A 20,949-nucleotide genomic window follows, 5' to 3' on the forward strand; every position below is an offset into this window, starting at 1 on the left:
ATCCTTAATACGTGCCTGCATTGGAGATGTACAATACTCATACCTGTATCCAAGTAACATAGGTGTGTGAAATGGGAAGGAAAAAGGGCAGAAGTTCGCGAGTGTCTCACTAAAGAAACCATTAAAACAATTCATTCATTATTAGAGCTGAATTTACAGTTATGACTATTTTCATTTGTGATCATTTTGGTATAGGCGCTGGTTTTTGTGTGAGTGAATTAATGCACCCATTGGAGCAATCTTATCGGCCTCTTTAAAGTATCCTATACTTTTGGAAGGAAGTAAATGGGCATTTACTTTATTACAGTTGGCCTTTATATGAGAGAAATTAAACATCTAACCAGATATTTTATACTTATCAAAAATTATTCAAAATTTATTAGAACAATAATGCATACAAATATCAACTGCACCCATATACGGTTTCTTAATAATAATAATAAAAAAAATTCAGTTACATTTATGTAAAATTTTGAATCTCACAGTACCATATTTGTAAAATTAAAATTTGAAAATGAGAAGAATTCTAAAATTAGTAAAGACATGCAATTTAGCCTTAGCAATGTGTATTTCTAAGTGAGAAAATTAATTTTCCCATACTTCTAAAGTTTCCATTTTAGTCCCTGGAGTATAAAACCCTAGTTGAAGTACCCTCCTTGATGTGCATATATACTATCAGCATTTTGAAAATTTTAATCTGCAAAGACCAGGCCACCAAAGAGAACAGGCGAACTGATGACCTTTATTGGAAATATCCTGATGATATAGATATAATCAACCCAATTCTGCAAAGATCACACACACAGGACACAAATTAATCCCACTTCTATTATCTATTGCAATATGAAGTGAGAGATCTGCTAGGTAGAAGTTTGCAACTAACAAACAGACCAGTACAGCTCATGCAAGAGAACCATAAGCCTAATTGAACTTCCGGTCGTTCTTAAAACCATGGGTTTGTCCTTCTTCATTGTAGTCTGACGACGGCGCCTTTAACTGTTGTCACAAACAATCAGGAACATCTAAGCAGTGCAAATGCAAAGTCTGATAATGATTAACAGAAAATTTTAAAGTTTGGGAAGTACCTTTGCTAGGAGTGCCTTGCGGTATCTGTATCCCTGTGATCATAGAAAGAAAGAAGTTAGTTAAGTGGCATCAACTTTCTCATTGGAACTGAAACCGGCAAGATTCACTGACCTTGTTTGTGCCGTAAACATAGTCACAGTAGGTAAAAAATGAACCAAAATTGCTTTGGCTATGATATCCTACAGAATGATGATAATCATGATATATGGCTCCTCCATAGAAGGGAACAAACTTGGTTGGAGACCAAGGGAAGTCATATCTGTTCATAAAGGCATACAGCAAAAATAAAATGTCAGTATCTGCCTACAATATGCTAGGGTATATATATATATATATATATATATATATATATATATATATATATATATATATATATATATATATATATATATATAGAGTTTTGATTCTGTGCGCGACAGTGCGCGACTGTGCGCGCGCGCAGGAGATCGGTCAGTTTTTTATTTTTTTTTAATTTTTTAAATATTTTAAATTTCAAAAATCAATTAAAAAATTTAACATTTCCTTATATAAATTTTTAATACCTTAATATATCCCCTTAACATATTACAATACTCAATAAATACTTAAATTAATTTTATTTTAATTTTTTTTTAAAACCAAACACTATAACCTAATTGGAAAGCCTAAACCCCAGAGGTAAAATCTAAAAAAAAAATAGTTTTAACACTATAACCAAAGCCTGAACCCTAAAATAAACTCTTAAAAAAATATTTTTTTTTATTTTTTTATTTTATAAATTAAAAAAAAATAAAAAAAATTAAAAACCGTTGTTATCCTGCGCGGCGCGCACAGTCGCGCACTGTGGCGTCGCGCAGGATAACAAAATTCTATATATATATATATATATATACTGATCAAAGTGAAATACGAATAGAATCAATTGAGAAGATCAAATATTATTAATCATGGTGACAAAAGGTGAATACGCTCGTCCCCAGCGCCCTCGCCAATCTGTCCCAGGACTAACACGGAGGAGATAAAACACGGACGGCTACTAACTTTTGGAATAGTGAGTAGCACATAAGGGAGACATTTACCTCGACTTTTGCCGAGATTCGAACCCCAAACCTAATGGTGGCAACACCTCATACGCTAACCACTAGACCCATCCGAGAGGACTCAAATATTACTAATCAGTGGCTTCATATGATTGATCAATTTTAAGCGACACAAAGTTTAAAAAAAACTGTTCTGTGATATGACCGAAATAATAATATGCAAAGCACATCAAAATTCCAGTACTAAAAGATATGTTGAATGATCCTGTCCAAAGGCGTGAAGCTGGAAAATCGGAGAAGTGGTAGTTCTGCTGACTGGGTGAAGATCTCGTTCTTCTCTGTAAAACAAAATTGAAACCAAGGAAGGGGTCCTTGGCGTTGGTCCTGTTGGTTGCTACACCTGGATTCCGTTATGTTTCCCCTGTACAAAAATTTGTACAAGCACAGATCTTAACCTAGCTACCCATGTGCTCTACTGAAGTTAAACTTGGATTGTAAACGATGCTTAACATTATTAATTCAAGTTGCTCTTCAGAAGTTAAACTTGGATTGGAAACGATACTTAACATTTTTACTCCAAGTTTAACCGATACGATCCTCCTAAGTTAAACCATATTACAGAAGTTGATTAAATATCTATTTCAAAGATTGGCTACCAGGTTAAATATGGCGAGGCACTAGGCCTTCTTGGTTATGGGATCATTTCCCACTTCCTAGACAAAGCCTTTCAAAGAAATTGGATATTTAACTTCTTACCGTAACACTAGGTTTAACTACAGAAACCACAAAAACACACAAGATCAAAACGCAAAATCGAAATACAAAATCGATAGCACGAAATCGAAACATAAAACCGCTAGCCTCTTGTGTTGGTGTTTCAGAATCCATGCAAAAAAAACTAATTCTAATTAATTCGAAGTGAAAACCATTAATTAGTTATACCTTTCTTTGTAGCTAAAGACCTCTTGATCTTTTGTTGTATTCCTCTCCTCCTCTTGGATGTTGTGTGGGCAACGATCTACCAAGATGGAATCCACCTGAACCACTTCTTTTCCTCCAAGCCTCTCAAGCCACCAAGGGATGCCAAAATAGGAAATTTCCTTCTCTTCTTCTTCCCCTCCAAGCAACCGGCCACCTAGGTACTTCTTGTCTTCTCCTTCTTCTTCTTCGAGCTCCGACCTTAGAAGGAAGAGAAGGAGGAAGAAGGGAATATAGATGCCGCTGGCCTTAAGGGAAGAGAGAAGGAGAGGGTCGGCCACAAGCAAGGAGAAGAGGAGAATAATAATATGTGTTGTTCCATAACGCATCACCTCCTCTTCTTTTATAATTCTTGCTCATGGCAAAAAAAGGAAAGTTTTAAACATAATTAAAACTTTCTTATTTGTGGCCTCCCCCTTTAAAATGGAAATTTTAACAATAATTAAAATCTCTCTCTTTTAAATTACCTATTGTACATGGCAACAAAAGGAAAGTTTTAAAATTAATCTTTCTCTTTTAAATCATGTAGACATCTACAAAAAAAGAAAAGTTTTATCAAAAATTAAAATATCTCTTTTAAACTACAAATAAGGAAAGATTTTAACAAAATTAAAATCTCTCTTTAATCCTTTGTAGATAGCTATAAAATGAAAGATTTTAAAAATTAAAAAACTCTCTTTTAAAACCATGTGGATGACTATAAAAGGAAAGATTAAAAACAAAATTAAAATGTTTCTTTTAACCATTGTAAATAACTACAAAAAAGGAAAGATTTTAACAAAAATAAAATCTCTCTTTTAACCATTGTAGATAACTACAAATAAGGAAAAATTTTAACAAAATTTTATTTTTAATAAAAATCTTCCTTTTCCTTTTACTTTGGCCGACCCCATGCTTGGTCACCAAGCATGGCTTGGCCGACCCCTACTTGAGCTCCATGAAGGACTTGGCCGACCACATATTGGACACCAAGATGTGCTTGGTCGGCTGCAACATGAACTAGAAGATGAGCTTAGGGTGGATACAAGGATTTATAGAGGCTACAACAGGGACTGAGAGGAAAAATTGGTTTTGGTCTCCTAATGAGCTTGAGCTTTCTGTGTTCGCCTCGAACACCCAACTCAAGTTCATCAATAATAATTCATACCACTAAAGAGTTATTATTGAACTACCGCACCAATCCCAAATTACATTATGGGCTCCTTCTTATCATGAGTGCATTAATCTCCCTGTGTTTAAGATATCGAATGTCCACTAATTAAATGAGTTACTGACAACTCACTTAATTAATATCTAGCTTCAAGAGTAGTACCACTTAACTTCATTGTCATGCCGGACAAAATCCACTTGCAGGGTTTACATGACAATCCTTATGAGCTCCTCAAGGGGACATCATCAACCTAGATTACTACTAGGACACAGTTTCCTTCTATAATCAACAACACACCATATAAATAATATCATTTCCCAACTTATCGGGCCTATTGATTTAACGAACTAAATCTCACCCATTGATAAATTAAAGAAATAAATACTAAGTATACGTGCTTATTATTATATCGGGATTAAGAGTATGCACATCCATAATAACAGAGGTTTTGTTCTTTTATGTAGTGAGTATAAAGAGAAACAACCCCAAATGGTCCTGCTCAATACACATATAGTATACTAGTGTAATTTTATAGTTAAGATAAACTAATATCAAATTACACTACAACTACTCCAATGGTTTGTCTTATTTTATCTTGATTGTGAGCTACTATTTGTAATTTTATAAGGAACTGATAACATGATTTTCTGTGTCACACCAAATACCATATTATCTACAATATAAATTAAATGGATAACTGTATTTAACTAAATGCAGACATGACCAATATGATTCTCATTTCAAAATAAATATTTTATACCAAAAGCTAGGCTTTTAGTATACATCCCAACAATCCCCCACTTATACTAAAAGACTATACTCCATATATGCTGCCATATGTCTAATTCTCATCCCCTCAACATGCCCATCAAAAGCTTTCGCCGGAAGGAGGGCCTTAGTGAAATTATCTACCAGGATATCTTCTGATGCAATCTTGGCGACAACAACTTCTCCTCGTATTAGGTGGTACTTACGCTCTATGTGTTTACTTGCCTTATGGGCTCGTGGTTCCTTCGAGTTTGCTACTGCACCACTATTATCACAATAAATTGTAATAATTTTGGACAAACCAGGAATCACATCTAAGTCCATCATGAAGTTTCTGAGCCATACAGCTTCTATGGCTGCCTTAGAGGCTGCCACATACTCAGCTTCCATGATGGAGTCTGAAATGCATTTCTGCTTAACACTCCTCTATTCTTATGGCTCCACCTCCTAAAGTAAACACAAAACTCCGAGGTCGACTTACTATTGTCCCATTCAGTCTGAATCCGTGTAACCCACAGGGAGCAAATTATCTGCCTTATAAACTAACATGTAATCTTTAGTCCTTATATGCTTTTACGGCAGTCCAATGTCCTAGTCCTGGGTTACTTTGATATCTGTTAACCATGCCCACGTCAAAACAGATATCCGGTCTCGTACATAGCATCGCATATATTAGGCTTCCAATAGCCGAGGCATAAGGAACTGCCTTCATGTCCTCTATCTCTTTTGATGTCTGAGGAGACATCTCTTTAGATAAGGGTACTCCATGCTAAAAAGGTAAGAAACCTTTCTTGGAGTTTACGAGTAAGGATAGTATTGATGTATGAAGCTTGGGATAAGGACAATATCTTTTTCTTGTGATTCCTTATTACTTTGATCCCAAGAATATGATCACATTCTCCCAAGTCCTTCATATCAAAACACTTGGACAATCATATCCTTACGTCTGACAATCACTTTGACATTGTTGCCAATGAGCAAAATGTCATCTACGTATACTACAAGAAATACCACCATGTTTTCGTTACTCTTCTTGTATACACAAGATCCGTCCGGTCTCTGAAAAAATCCATAAGACTGGATCACTTCATTAAACCGGATGTTCCAAGATCTCTTGCTTCATCATATGTCCAGGGATCAAGTTCATGTTCACCAGGGATCAAGTCCAAAGACTCTCCCAAAAATAACCCTCCCACTACGATGAGACATTACTTGTAATTGTGCATCATTTGTGACACGTGTTGTAGTTTCTTATGGTATCTCATCTTGTACCGTTGGTACTAAAGTAGGCGTGTCTTCTCTTATTTCTTCAAGAACAATTTTACTCATGGGCTTATGGTTTATTACATAGTCCTCTTCTAAAAATCAAGCATTGGTGCTAACAATGACCTTTTGATCTTTAGGATTATAAAATAAACCTCCTTTCATTCCATTAGGATAACCCGCAAACATGCTGTTGGTCCCCGTGGGTGTTTTGATGTGATCAACCAAGTTGGTTAGGTCCTGCTATGTTTGATCCCTGTGTCTGAGTGTGCAGGAGCTTAGGAGCACAGGAAGTCGAGCGGAAGACGTAGCTAGCGAGAAAGACGGCACGGGAAGGGAGCTGACGGACTCGATGCGTCCGAAGGATGGGAGAGCTGCGGAAGAGTACTCCGGTGGAGCGAGAAGAACGTGCGCGGCATTCGAGGGATGAGAAGCCGGACGGAAGTATGCTCGAGGAGAAGACCGGGAATTGGGTTCGGGTGAGCCCTATTCTGGTAGGCCGCAATCACCCATGGAGCCGAACCGAAGCAAGTTAATAGGAAGTTGACTTGTCAACGGTTCAGTCGACCGAACCCCTTGATCAGTCGACCGAACCCCTCTTTATCAGAAACCAACCTCAGCAGACACGTCAGATGCCACGTCAGAGGCTGAACGTTGGTAGAGCTTATCGGTCGACCGAACATGCTGATCAGTCGACCGAACCCAAGTATATCCAGAGACCAAGTCGAGCAGTTTGATCGGGCCAACTCAGCTAGAGACCGTTGGCCAATCGATCGACCGAACAAAAGGATCGGTCGACCGAACCTAAGCTCGATCCACAGAGGCTGTACCTGGACGGAAGAATGGGCAGATACAGCAGGTTCGGTCGACCGAACCTGGGGATCGGTCGACCGAACCTGGGGATCGGTCGACCGATCCCTCTCGAGTCAAACCTGATCCCGAAGGATCAGGTGATCTGATAAGCTCGAGAACCCCTATATAAAGAGGGTCTCGGGCAGCTTTAGAGAAGAACTCAAGCAATCGATACTGTAAGCAATTCCTAAGCAACTAGTGAGCTTCCAAAAGTGTAAAAGGTTTCTCCGCCTTCAGAGAAGGAGATTTTTGTTAGTGCGCTTTTCATCGCCCTAGATTAACAACCCTCTTGGTTGTAACCAGGTTAAATTCTGTTTCTGATTTATTTTCTGTCTCCTTAATTAAGTTGCTATTATTTTACTACTGATTTTATTTCTGAGTTGAAATCCGAGGAGGGTATGTTGGAATGTATACTTAAAGCCTAAGCTTTGTAAACATTTATTATGAATAAAGAATCACATTTGGTCTAATTGTCTACATTTGTTTGTAGTTGTTCATTTAATTTATATTGTAGATAACATAGTATGTGGTGTCACATACAGAAGATGATGTTATCAGTACCTTATAAATTATAAACAGTAGCTCACGACCAAAATGGAAAAGGAACAAACCATTAGAAGGTCGTAGTGTAATTAGGTATTAGTTTATCTTGACTATATAATTACACTAGTATACTCAGAGTGTATTGAGTAGGACCATTTGAGGTCGTTCCTTTTATACTGACTTTATAAAGGAACAAAGACCTCAGTTATTATGGAAGTGTGTGCTCTTAATCCTAATATAATAACAAGCACATATATTTGATATTTATTTCTTTAATTTATCAATGGGTGAGATTTAGTTCGATGAATCAATAAACCCGATAAGTTGGGAAATGATATCACTTATAGTGTGTGTTGTTGATTATAGAAGGAAACTGTGTCCTAGAGATACTAGGTTGATAATGTCCCCAAGAGGAGCTCATAAGGATTGTCATGTTAAACCTCGCAGTGGACTTAGTCCGACATGACGATAAGGTTGAGTGGTACTACTCTTGGACTTAGATATTAATTAAATGAGTTGTCAGTAACTCACTTAATTAGTGGACATTCGATATCTTAAACACAGGAGACTAACACACCTATAATAAGAAGGAGCCCAAAATGTAATTGGGATCGGTAGTTCAATGATAGTTCTCTAGTGGAATGAATTATCATTGATAAAATTAAGGTGTTCAGGCAACATGAGATGCTTAATTTTATCGAGACCAAAACCAATTCCTCCTCTCGATCCCTATCGTAGCCTCTTATTTATAGAGTACTATACCCACATATACCCACCTTCTATACCCACCTAAAGGGGGCCGGCCAAGCTAGCTTGGGAACCAAGCTAGGGCCGGGTGGCCGGCCCTAGCTTGAACCCAAGCTAGTAGGGCCGCCATAATTAATTAAAAGAAAATTTAATTTTAATGTTTATTATTATGTGGAAGATTTAATTTAAAAGAGAATTAAAATTAAAATATCTCCTTGTAAAAGATTTACAAAGATTAAAGAAAGAGATTAGATCTCTTTCCTTATTTGTAGATTGGAGAGTGTTTTATTTTCTTTAAAATTATTCACATGTTAATAAAATTAAAATTATAGATATTTCCTTTTATTAACCATGAAGAGATTTTAAAGAGAAATTTTATTTTTTAAATTTCCGGAAACAAATAAGGAAAGTTTTAATTGTTGATTGAAACTTGTCCAATTTGCTTCCTATTGATTGGCCGGCCATCATTGTTTAATTGGGGAAATATTATTTTATTTTTCTCAATTAAATCATGTCAAGGAAATTAAGGAAAATTTATTGTAATTAAATTTCCTAATTTACCTAGGCCAAGGAATATAAAAGAAGGGTGAGGGTGCCTTCACAAGACACAACATCTATTATTCCTCTCCTCTTTGTTCCTGGTGTGGCCGGCCATCATTTCCTTCTCTTCTTATGGTGGCCGAACCTCCCTCTCCTTGGAGTTCTTGTGGGACGGATACTACCGGAGAAGAAGAAGAAGAAGGAGAGAAAGCTAGCATCTTGGAGCTTGGTTAGTATTTTGGTTTTTCTCCCTGGTAAAGCTTTTCGTGCGAACCTTGCTCGAGGAGAAGAAGGTGGTTGGTGGTTTCTCATCTGGAAGATCGCTGCCCACACAACGTCCGAGGTCAGAAGAGGAATACGGTAGAAGATCAAGAGGTTTTTCTACAAGGTATAACTAGTAATTTCTATTTCCGCATCATGCTAGTTATTTATGGAAATAATACCAAATACAAGAGGCTTACGTTCTAGTATTTCGAATATGTTTTTTCGAAGTTGTGTTCTTTTGTTTCTTTCTTTTCATTGTGATTTGATTGTTCTCTTTGGTTAACCTAAAGTTATTTTAGGAAATTAAATATTAGCTTTCTATTAAAGGTTTTGTCTAGTCGGTGGTGGTTGCTCCCATATCCAAGAAGGTTATGTGCCTCGCCACGTCAGTACTGGGAACCTTTTATGGAAATTAATATTTAATGGAATTAATAACTTAAAGAGACTTGGGTCGAACGTGTTAAGTTCCGCAGGAGATCCAAGTCAAAACCTAAAAGAACAAATAGATTAAGTTTTGGATCAAACGTGTTAAGTTCCGCAGGCGATCCAAAATTTAATTTAAAAGAACACATGGTAGCTAGGAAAAGGTTCAGACCTTTGTACAAAATTTTTGACATGGAACCTATAGGTTTTCCGAGTAGCAACCAACAATTGGTATCGAGCTAGGGTTTGCCTGCGTATTTGGTATTTAGTTTAATTACGCACATGTCATACATAATTTAGACAGTGATAATAGTAGGATGTGCTAACTTCGTGGACGCAGGATCCAACTATTATGGTTTTTAGTTAATTATGTGTGATTCGACCCTTGGACATGTCAAGGGCAATTTATATGTGTGCATGATTGTATTAAAAAAGCAGAGCAGATTTAGTTTTATTAGATTTTATTTTGATCTAGATACATGTACATTCCTTTATGGAATATAGGATCAAAATGTAAAATTTATTTATGTCATGGATCGAATCTTGCAAAGCGGAACCTTCTAAGGACCAGAGGCGCAATGAACCCTGAGCAAGATGGATGTGACTAGACCTTATGTGGCCAAATATGGCAAAGCAATTTTGATGACAACATACGGAGGATAATTAAAGATAAAAGCCATAATAGTTGAAAATTAGATTTTCTATTTATTGCTTTTATATTACGTGTGCATGTTAGTTTACAAGTTTAGTAGGCTAGCATAGTTAAAATTCCTCATTTATAAATAACTAAGGGAGAGGATTTTAAATAAATCCCATGGTCTCCATTCGGTTTGTAAGTGATGCAAACAAGTCTGGCTCGAGTGCCTCCTCCATAACGGATGAGCTTGTTTCAGGATCACTAGAACGTACTTCCATTTTGGATGACTATAGGAAATTAATTAAGAGCGCAGATCTTCCCAACGGAAGGGGCATAATCTTATTAATGGACTTAGTGTCAAGTAATGGTATACACTTAGACACATCTAATAGTATCCTCCCAACTGAGTCACTATTATTATTTGTGTGACCAATAATACCAACTATTAATTTTATTTGTCAAAAAGTTAGTTGACAAGATAATAAAATTAATGGGTTAAACCTCCTTTACAAATGTTGAATTTGTATACGTCCACACTAACGCGGCATACTAAATTCACGGTGTAAGGTGTTAATTTAAAATAGTATTGTTTGAGGAATCAATATTATTCTAAATTTAGAGTTCGACCAAAAGTTATTTGTGATTCTTAGGATGTCTTTCAACCCACTGTCCATCATACTTCAACAGAATAGACTTACTCGACCAAACTACATAGATTGGAAAAGAAACCCGACATTGTTCTAACTGCTAAAAATATGCATCGACCGAAAGGCCTCGATGCACTATCGGTGAATCTACCCAAGAGGAGATCAATATCATAGGAAATGGGTAAAAGCAGATGAGATGGCACGGTGTTACATTTTGGCTTCAATGTCAAATGTATTGCAACATCAAGATTTACCAACAAATTTATGATATTATGAACAATCTCAAGGAACTCTTCGTCATCAAGATAGGGCTTCTAGGCAAGAAGCCATGAGAAAGATAATGACACCACCATGCAAGAGGGTACTACTGTAAGGGATCATATCCTAAAGATGATGGCTTATCCGAACGAGATACGGATCCTGGAGGAGAAATCATGGGGAAACCCAGATCGATATGATCCTCCAAACGCTACCTAGAAGTTTTGAGCGTTTCACTGAACTATAATATGAATAAGAGGGTTTATTCATTAGCGGAACCACTGGCTTAACTTCAAGCAGAAGGATTATTTCACACAATGCTCAAATTCACTATGTTGAAAATGGTTCTACTTCTAAACCGAAGGAAAGAAGAAGAAGAAACAAGTCGGTTCAAGAAAGAAAGTGAATAAATCTCGAGTACGGATTTAAAGTCGGAATAGAAGCCGAAGGGCAAGTGCTTCATCCGCAAGCAGTGACATCGAAGGCGGACTGTCCTCGTAAGAACCAAAGCAAAGGTATATCTCATGCTCTAGTTGTTGAAACATGTTTAGCGGTGTTATCTACCAAGACCGTGTGTAGATACGGGCACCACTGTACTATTCCTTGCAGGGGTTCCAGAAACCCGACGACTATCTCAAGGGAGATTACCGTTCATATGGGCAATGCTACTAAGGTGGCAACTGTTAGACGTCACTTATCTTTTAGTAGAAATAAAAATTTGGTTTTAAGAAATTGTCTTTATGCACTCAGCTTAGAAAGAATTTAATTTCGTTCTAAACTGCTTTTAGATGGATATTCGCTTTTCAAGAACGATGTAGTTATTAAAAGAAATAAAGTGATTATCTGCTCGCACATTAGTTGGCAATTTGTATACTTTAAATCCAATTTCTTCCACAAAGCAAAACATGGAAATTTATAACTCATCTTCTAATTCTAATAAGAGAAAAGAACCTTCGAAATGAACCAAGCATATCTTTCGCATCTAAGGCTCGGACATATTAACTTAAGTAGGATTCAGAGGCTTATAGCCATGGACTTTTGAGTTCATTTGAGTTGGAAAATTTTTCAACTTGTGAATCTTGCTTGAAGGTAAAATGACCAAGAGGTCGCTCAAGGCCAAGGGGTATAGAGCCAAAGAAGTGTTAGAGTTGGTTCACTCGATTTGTGTGGTCCTATGTCTGTCCGTGCAAGAGGAGGTTTTGAATATTTCGCCTCTTTCATAGACGATTATTCAAGATATGGATACATTTACCTAATGCGCCGCAAGTCCAAGTGCTTTGATAAGTTCAAAGAATACAAGGCCGATGCGGAGAAACGACTAGGTAAAAGTATCAAGACACTACTATCGATCGTGGTATACCTCTTAGGAGAGTTTAGAATTACTTATCGAGGCCGGATTCAATCCCAATTGTGCAGACCGGAACACCCCAATGTAATGGTGTGGCAACGAAGGAATAGGACTATGGAGATGGTTAGATCAATGATGAGTTATTCTGAATTACCAAATTGCTTTGGTATGATACGAAACAAAGAAGATATCGCTCAACTTAGTACATTCTAAATCAGCTTCTTCTACTCCCATAGAATTGTGGAATGGGCGAAAGCCCGCCTAAGACATATTCTGATTTGGGGTAGTCCAAAGACATGTCAAACCAGATGTCGATAAGTTAGAACCCGCATGTAAGTTCGCGTGGTTTCAGAGGATATCCCAAAGGAACAAAAGGTGGTTTATTTTATAGTCCTAAAGACCAGAAGGTCATTGTTAGCACCAATGCCCAGTTTTTAGAAGAGGACTATATAATGGATCAAAAGCCCAGTAGCAAAGTTGTTTTAGAAGAACTTAGAGAGGACATGTCTACTTCAGTACCAATAGTACAAGATGAAGTACCACAAGAGACTACAACACGTGTCACACATGATACACAACCACAGACAGTGCCTCGTCGTAGTGGGAGGGTTGTAAGGCAGCCTGAAAGATTCATGTTTTTGGGAGAGTCTTCGGACTTGATCCCGGGTAAACATGAACCTGATCCACGAACATACGACGAAGCACTCCAAGATATAGATGCAGCATCTTGGCAAAAGACAATGAATTCTGAAATAGAGTCTATGTACTCTAATAAAGTCTGGGAGCTTGTAGAACCACCTGATGGTGTAAAAGCCGTTGGATGCAAGTGGTGTTAGGATCCTTCGTACGGCTAGAGAGGGGGGTGTGAATAGCCGACCCCAAATTCTCGCGTTTCTTTCTACAAATTAGGTTAGCAGCGGAAATAACAAAAGGAAACGAAAGCAAAACAAACCAAACCTCAACTCGTCGATGTAACGAGGTTCGGAGATGAAACTCCTACTCCTCGGCGTGTCCGTAAGGTGGACGAAGCCTATCAATCCGTCGGTGGATGAGTCCCCGGAAAACCGGCTAATACAAACACTCCTTCTGGGTGGAGAAACCTCGCCACAAAGTCTCTTGCAACAGCAAGATAAGTGTACAAGAAATACAACAAGAAGCAAGAACAATAAGAATGTAAAAACACACTATCTTGCCTTCGATCGTTTCCGCTGACGGCAAAGAACTTCACGGAACGATAGCAAAGAATGACCAACCGGGAAGCTCACACGGCTTCACAAGTAGAGAGCTCAAGAAAGCTCAAGCACCAAGAAGCAGGCCAAAGAGAAGAAGAAGAAGAAGAAGTTTAGGCTCGCAGCAGCCTCCTTTATACCGCCAAGAAAGCGAAGAAAACACGAAGAAATTCTAGCCGCTGACGCAACGGTTAGTGCTCGATCGCCGTGGGACCGATCAGACCTATTTCGACGGCCCCGCATCGACGCTTTCTTCACGTAAAGCCGCCCACCTTCGTGGTCTCGACGGCCCAGGACCGATCAAAGACACCGATCGGTCCACGCATCGATCCCACCTCGCTCGCGATATCGTTCTCGACGGCCCCGCATCGTCAGAACATGGCCTCGATCGGCCCGCGGACCGATCACCGCTCATTGCTTTGGCCGACGGCCACCGATCGATCAAGAATCAACGTAAAGCTTCAGATCCGATCGGCCACCGACCGATCGAACAAATCGATCACCGATCGGTCCGTGACCGATCCGTAGCTTGGTTTTTGTCCAAACCAAATCCCAAGACTTCAAACCAATATCCGGTCAACCTCGACCTATTGGTACTTCATCCCAGCATCCGTCACCCTCGACTCTCGACCGCCAAGTGTCCGTCAACCCTTTGACCTACTTGGACTTTTCTCTTCGTGCAAGTATCCGATCACCCTCGATCTACTTGGACTTCCCAACACCTATGTCCGATCACCCTTGATCCATCTGGATTTTCCTCGCCTGGCTTCACTCACTGTGACTTTCACCTAGCTTCACTCACTAGGTTTTCACCGCTTCTCAGCTTGATTCACTGCTCGGCTTCACTCACCTGACTTCCAAACCGCCTGGCTTCACTCACCAGACTTTCCGAATGCCCGGCTTCACTCACCAGACTTCCACTTTCACCTAGCTTCACTCACTAGGATTTTCACCGCTTCACTCACCAGATTTCCACCGCCCGCTTCACTCACCGTGACTTCTCATCGCCTGGCTCACTCGCCAGACTTTCCACACCGCCTAACATCCTGCCAGATTTTCCATCGCCTCGGCTTCACTCACCAGACTTCTCACCGCTCGCTTCACTCACCAGACTTTCCACACCGCCAACATCCCGCTTAGACTTTCCCACCGCCGCTTCACTCACTGTGACTTTCCTCGTGCCAAGCTCCCCGCTTGACTTCTCCGCGCCAAGTCTCCATACTTGGATTTTCCAGCCAAGTCTCCATACTTGACTTTTCCTGCCAAGTCTCCATACTTGACTTTTCACGACGCCAAGCTCCTGCTTGGACCTTTCCAAGCCAAGTCTCCATACTTGACTTTTCAGTCAACCAGTCAACCTGCCACACTTACACCAATAATCTTCCCAAACATCTATTCTTGTCCCATATCAAGAATAGAACCCTCACGAGTGTCAAACATCAACATGCAACTCAACCAGGTCAACCTGACCCAAAGTCGCATCAACAATCTTCCCAAGTCAAACATCAAAATACAACTCGAGTCAAGTCAACTTGAGTCGGGTCAACCAGTCACCCTGACCAAGGTTGCACCAACAATCTCCCCTTTATGTTTGACAAAATCATAATCAAGTTAGGTTAACCCGATAACCCAACTTAGGTTTTCCAACCATCTTCCAATGTCCAATGTTCTTTCCTCGAACATTCTCCCTTAGGTTAACCCGATAACCTAACTTGGGTTCTCCAATATTCTCCCTTGACACACATCACAAAGAATTCCAATGTTCTTCCTTGAACATTCATTGGCATTCTTTCCCTAGCTTAGGTTAACCCGATAACCTAACTTGGGTTCTCCAATAATTCTCCAATGAACATTCTCCCCTTTTTGACACACATCAAAAAGAAAAAGGAGAGTATCAAGGTTAAGAGTTTCTTCCTAATGAAAGTCCCATACCTCTCATTGAAACTCTTAATTTCCCCCTTGATACTAAACTCAACAATCAATTTAGTGATAATCCCATATCACTAATCCTTAAAAGTCTTTTGGAGTAAAAACTCCCCCTAAAAGTCAACCTCTCGACAATTAGGTAAAACTCCCCTAAAGTCAACTCCCCTCGACCATTGCACCAACAATGTCTTGAGAGTTTCAAACCCTTGAAACCTAAACCACAACTTTCACACCGGAATTTATATACAGCTGAAATTCATTGGCACGCCGATCGGTCACCGCACCGATCAGATCCCATCGATCGGTCCCCGACCGATCCACATTCACGGATCGGACTGCCTCACCGCCTCTTACCGGATCGGTCTCCGGACCGATCCACACTTCCCGGATCGGTCCAGTGACCGATCCAAGATCCCTTATCGTAATTCCTGAATTTTTACCCGAAATTCAGAAACCCATAAACAATTCCAGAAAATTTCAAAAATTATGAAACTTTGAGGATACACTCCTCATAACATATACTATCAAGGAAAAATAGTTTTCTATGAAAATAGTTTCCATTTTCAAATCTTGATACAAAATTCAAAACTTTGAAATAGTTCAAAGTTAATTTGTATCACAATGTTCAATGATGAGTGCTATCACTAGAAAGCTTCATCAAGGTTTTTCAAATCAATTTCAAAATGATTTTAAACCTTTTAATTTGGGACCACAATCTTAGGGCTATATGTACATGACTTGTACACAAGCTTTCCCTACGATCCCCATTTCTTGAATTAGGCTCATCTAGGTACAAGAACCATGTACTTGATCCTGACTCATGATCCTAATATCTCACACACATATAAGGTGTATCAAATCACATTCAAGTCAATTTGATGTGAGATATGGGTTTAGGTATCTTAGACTAAGGTCTCATGCATTTTCTAAACACAAATTTGATCTTAATATCAAAATGTGTTTTTCATCCTTAAATCAATTTCATTGATTATTAATGCAAGAGATGATGACATGGCATAAATTAATAACATAAATGAAAACATGTGCCAATGTCATGATGTCATGGCATAAAGTTTGAAACTAAACTAACACATGACATATAGATAACCTAAGCATTATCATGACATTTCAAATGATAATAAAATAAATATGATGTCATGGCATGGCATATGGCAACCAATCATGGCAAGTTAGCTCAAATAAAATACCTAAATCCGTATCTAAGTATCCTTAGCCTTAGCTAACTTAAAATCTAACCCTAGATTGCCCATATATCCCTAAGAGAAAACCAAAATCCCAATTATGGTATTTCTCTAGGTTTTCCTCAAATTGTGCCAATTAAAATCATTCTTTTCCATAATGGCACATTTTACTCTTTAAGGAGTAAATAATAATTCTTTTTCATTTCCAAAGGTTATCAAGACCTTGAAAATGCTCCTTGAGTGTCAATTTCCTCAAAGTTGGGTTAACTACCCTTCTAATCGGAGTTGACACTCTCTAACCCATCTATGGGGTAGAGAAGATGCTCCTAGGAACCCAATACCTATTAGAGCTCATTGGGTTCACTAAATATTCACTAGGGATGACTGCCCTAGCAACCCTCCTAATGGCCCTCTTAGGCTTTAAAGCCTTGGTCATTTGGGACTCATCAAGATCAACTCTAGGTGACTCCCCTTCAGACCTTGGTGGTGGTCTTCCTAGCTCTAGGTTTTGTTCCATAATTGAATGGAACATTATGATAAGTGGGCTTGACCACTTGGGACTTAGGTTTGTGACCCAAACCCTTTTGTCCTTGGACATTGGTTTTTGACCCTTAAACCCTAGAGATGACTTCTCCAAGTTCTTAAGAGCCTTTTCCAAGTATCAAGTCTCGACCTCAAGACTTGATTCTCCTTCTCTAATACCTCAATTTTGATTTGTCATTTTCTTGAGGCATTCCTAGGCATGTGTCTAGTTGATTTGGGATTCCTACCTAGGTTCTCCTTAACCTTAGATGAGGTAATTCTAGGGTTGGCTTTCCTAGGGTTATCCTTATCTAGGCTCACATGTTTGGCACCCAAGCATGTGTATTGATTTCTAATGTTATCATGCTTATCATTATTGACTAGTGCAATAAAATTTCTAGCATGTATCTTATTGCACGAATGAGACTTAAATGATACCTTAGGGTTTGCCTTAGCTCCCCCTATAGAAGTGCTCGGTTTCTTGCCCTCGTGAGGTTGCCTCCCCCCTGACAATGACCTTCCCTTGCATCGAAGCACACCACGTGCTCCTTGCCTCGGGACTCCGCCACCTTGACCTTCGCGCCGGTGGAGTCTTCTCACCCTCTTGGACACTTACTCAGAGTGCCCAAATTCCTACACTCAAAGCATATTATATGTAACTTATTTGAAATTGAAATGCTTGAGTTACCTAGGTTTGGGATGGGTGAGCTCTCTCCTCATCCCTTCCTGAGGTAGATGCTTCTTCTTGCTTCGAACTTGAACAAGAGGAACTCTCCTCCTCTTCTTCCTTGGATGTCGAGTAGCCTCAACTCCAATTCGCCTCCTCCATGATGTGAGCTACTTGTTCACTAGGCCCTCTTCATGGCTGAGCTCTCCTCATGGTACTTGGCCAAGTTATCCCATAATTCCTTGGCATTGTTGTATTCACCTATCTTACGCAAAATATTAGTAGGTAATGAAAATTCAATTGTTTTAGTTACCTCATTGTTGATCGTGGATTGATGGACTTGTTCCTTTGTCCACTTGTTCTTCTCTAGAGGCTCTCCTTCTTTATCCATTGGAGGAGTAAAACCTTCTTGTACACAAAACCAATTCAACATATTAGTCCTAAGAAAATACATCATCCTTACCTTCCAATATGCGAAGTTGTCGTTGTAGAAGGGTGGAATGGTGATGTCTTCTCCGAATTGATCCATCTCTAGCTTTGCTCCCACGGGTGTTGATCCGATGAAGAGCGACCTCGCTCTGATACCACTTGTTAGGATCCTTCGTACGGCTAGAGAGGGGGGTGTGAATAGCCGACCCCAAATTCTCGCGTTTCTTTCTACAAATTAGGTTAGCAGCGGAAATAACAAAAGGAAACGAAAGCAAAACAAACCAAACCTCAACTCGTCGATGTAACGAGGTTCGGAGATGAAACTCCTACTCCTCGGCGTGTCCGTAAGGTGGACGAAGCCTATCAATCCGTCGGTGGATGAGTCCCCGGAAAACCGGCTAATACAAACACTCCTTCTGGGTGGAGAAACCTCGCCACAAAGTCTCTTGCAACAGCAAGATAAGTGTACAAGAAATACAACAAGAAGCAAGAACAATAAGAATGTAAAAACACACACTATCTTGCCTTCGACTCGTTTCCGCTGACGAAAAAGAACTTCACGTAACGATAGCAGAATGACCACCGGGAAGCTCACACGAAGCTTCACGAATAGAGAGCTCAAGAAAGCTCAAGCACCAGAAGGCGTGCAAAGAGAAGAAGAAGAAGAAGAAGTTTAGTCGCGCAGTAGCCTCCTTTTATACCGCCAAGAAAGCGAAGAAAACATGAAGAATTCAGCCGCTGACGCAACGCTAGTGCCCGATCGGCCGGGACCGATCAGACTTATTTCGATCGGTCCCGATCGACGCTTTCTTCACGTAGCCGCCCACCTTCGCGGGTTCGATCGGCGGACCGATCAAAGACAACCTGGATCGGTCCACGACCGATCCCACCCTCGCTTCGCGATATCGCCTCGACGGCCCCGCATCGATCAAGATGGCCCGACGGTCCGGACCGATCACCGCTTTTGCGCTTGTTGCTGACGGCCACTGATCGACAAGAATCGAACGTAAAGCTTCGTTGATCTCGATCGGCCACCGCACCGATCAACAAATCGAGATCACCGATCGTCCGGTGACCGATCCGCAGCTTGGTTTTGTCCAAACCAAATCCCAAGACTTCCAAACCAATATCCGTCAACCTCGACCTATTGGTACTTCATCCCTAGCATCCGTCACCCTCGACTGCTAGAACTCCTCGCAAGTGTCCGGTCAACTTTCGACCTACTTGGACTTTCCTCGTGCCAAGTATCCGATCACCCTCGATCTACTTGACTCCCCAACACCGTATGTCCGATCACCCTCGATCCATCCGATTTTCCTCGCCCGCTTCACTCACCAGACTTTCACCTAGCTTCACTCACTAGGTTTTCACCGCTTCACTCACCAGATTTAACCGCCTGCTTCACTCACCAGACTTCCAAACCGCCTGGCTTCACTCACCAGACTTTCCCAATGCCCGGCTTCACTCACCGTGACTTCCACTTTCACCTAGCTTCACCACTAGGATTTTCACCGGCTTCACTCATTTCCACCGCCCGGCTTCACTCACTGTGACTTCTCCGACCGCCCGCTTCACTCGCCAGACTTTCCACACCGCCTAACATCCCGCTAGACTTTTCCCACCGCCTCGGCTTCACTCACTGACTTCTCCGACCGCCTGGCTTCACTCACCAGACTTTCCACACCAACATCCACCAGGACTTTCCCACCGCCTCGCTTCACTCACCAGACTTCCCTCGTGCCAAGCTCCCCGCTTGACTTCTCCGCCAAGTCTCCATACTTGACTTTTCCAGCCAAGTCTCCATACTTGACTTTTCCCGCCAAGTCTCCATATTTGACTTTCGATGCTAAGCTCCCCGCTGACCTTTCCAAGCCAAGTCTCCATACTTGACTTTTCAGTGTCAAGTCAACTCACCTACTACACCAATAATCTCCCAAACATCTATTCTTGTCCCATATCAAGAATAACTCCTCACGAGTGTCAAACATCAACATGCAACTCAACTAGGTCAACCTCGACCTAAAGTGCATCAACAATCTTCCCAAGTCAAACATCAAAATACAACTCGAGTCAAGTCAACTTGAGTTGGGTCAACCAGTCAACCTCGACCTAAGGTCGCACCAACAATGGATCTACAAAAGGAAAAGAGGGACAAACGGAAGGTAGAGACCTTCAAAGCTAGGCTTGTCGGGTAATCGGAAAGAGGGAATCGATTACGAGGATACCTTTTCACCGAGAGCCATGCTTAAGTCTATCCGGATACTTATCCATCACGCTCATACGGATTATGAGATTTGGCAAATGGATGTCAAGACTGCATTCCTTAATGGAAGTCTTCAAGAGAACATTCATATGAAGCAACCGTAGGGTTCATTGAAAAGGCAAAGAGCATCTAGTGCAAGCTCAATCGGTCCATTTATGGATCAAGCAAGCTTCAGTCTTGAACATCCT

General features: G+C 40.3%; 1 protein-coding gene across 2 annotated transcripts in view; it reads right to left on the minus strand.

Moving 5' to 3' along the window:
* Positions 1–721: 721 nt before the first annotated feature.
* Positions 722–20,949, minus strand: part of LOC121981501 (very-long-chain aldehyde decarbonylase GL1-10-like) — a 132,385-nt gene continuing 112,157 nt past the window's right edge. Inside the window, exons 3-6 of one of the 2 annotated variants that reach the window (XM_042534062.1) lie at positions 1,198–1,345; positions 1,086–1,118; positions 892–996; positions 722–785 (exon numbers count right to left, since the gene is read on the minus strand). In XM_042534062.1, the coding sequence (XP_042389996.1) occupies positions 922–996; positions 1,086–1,118; positions 1,198–1,345 (256 nt within the window). In that variant the 3' untranslated portion in view covers positions 722–785; positions 892–921. Of the gene's footprint in view, positions 997–1,085; positions 1,119–1,197; positions 1,346–20,949 lie in introns of both variants that reach the window. The other variant, XM_042534061.1, reaches the window with a different exon arrangement.

Source organism: Zingiber officinale, chromosome 5A (assembly GCF_018446385.1).
Source record: "Zingiber officinale cultivar Zhangliang chromosome 5A, Zo_v1.1, whole genome shotgun sequence".
Lineage (NCBI taxonomy): Eukaryota > Viridiplantae > Streptophyta > Magnoliopsida > Zingiberales > Zingiberaceae > Zingiber > Zingiber officinale.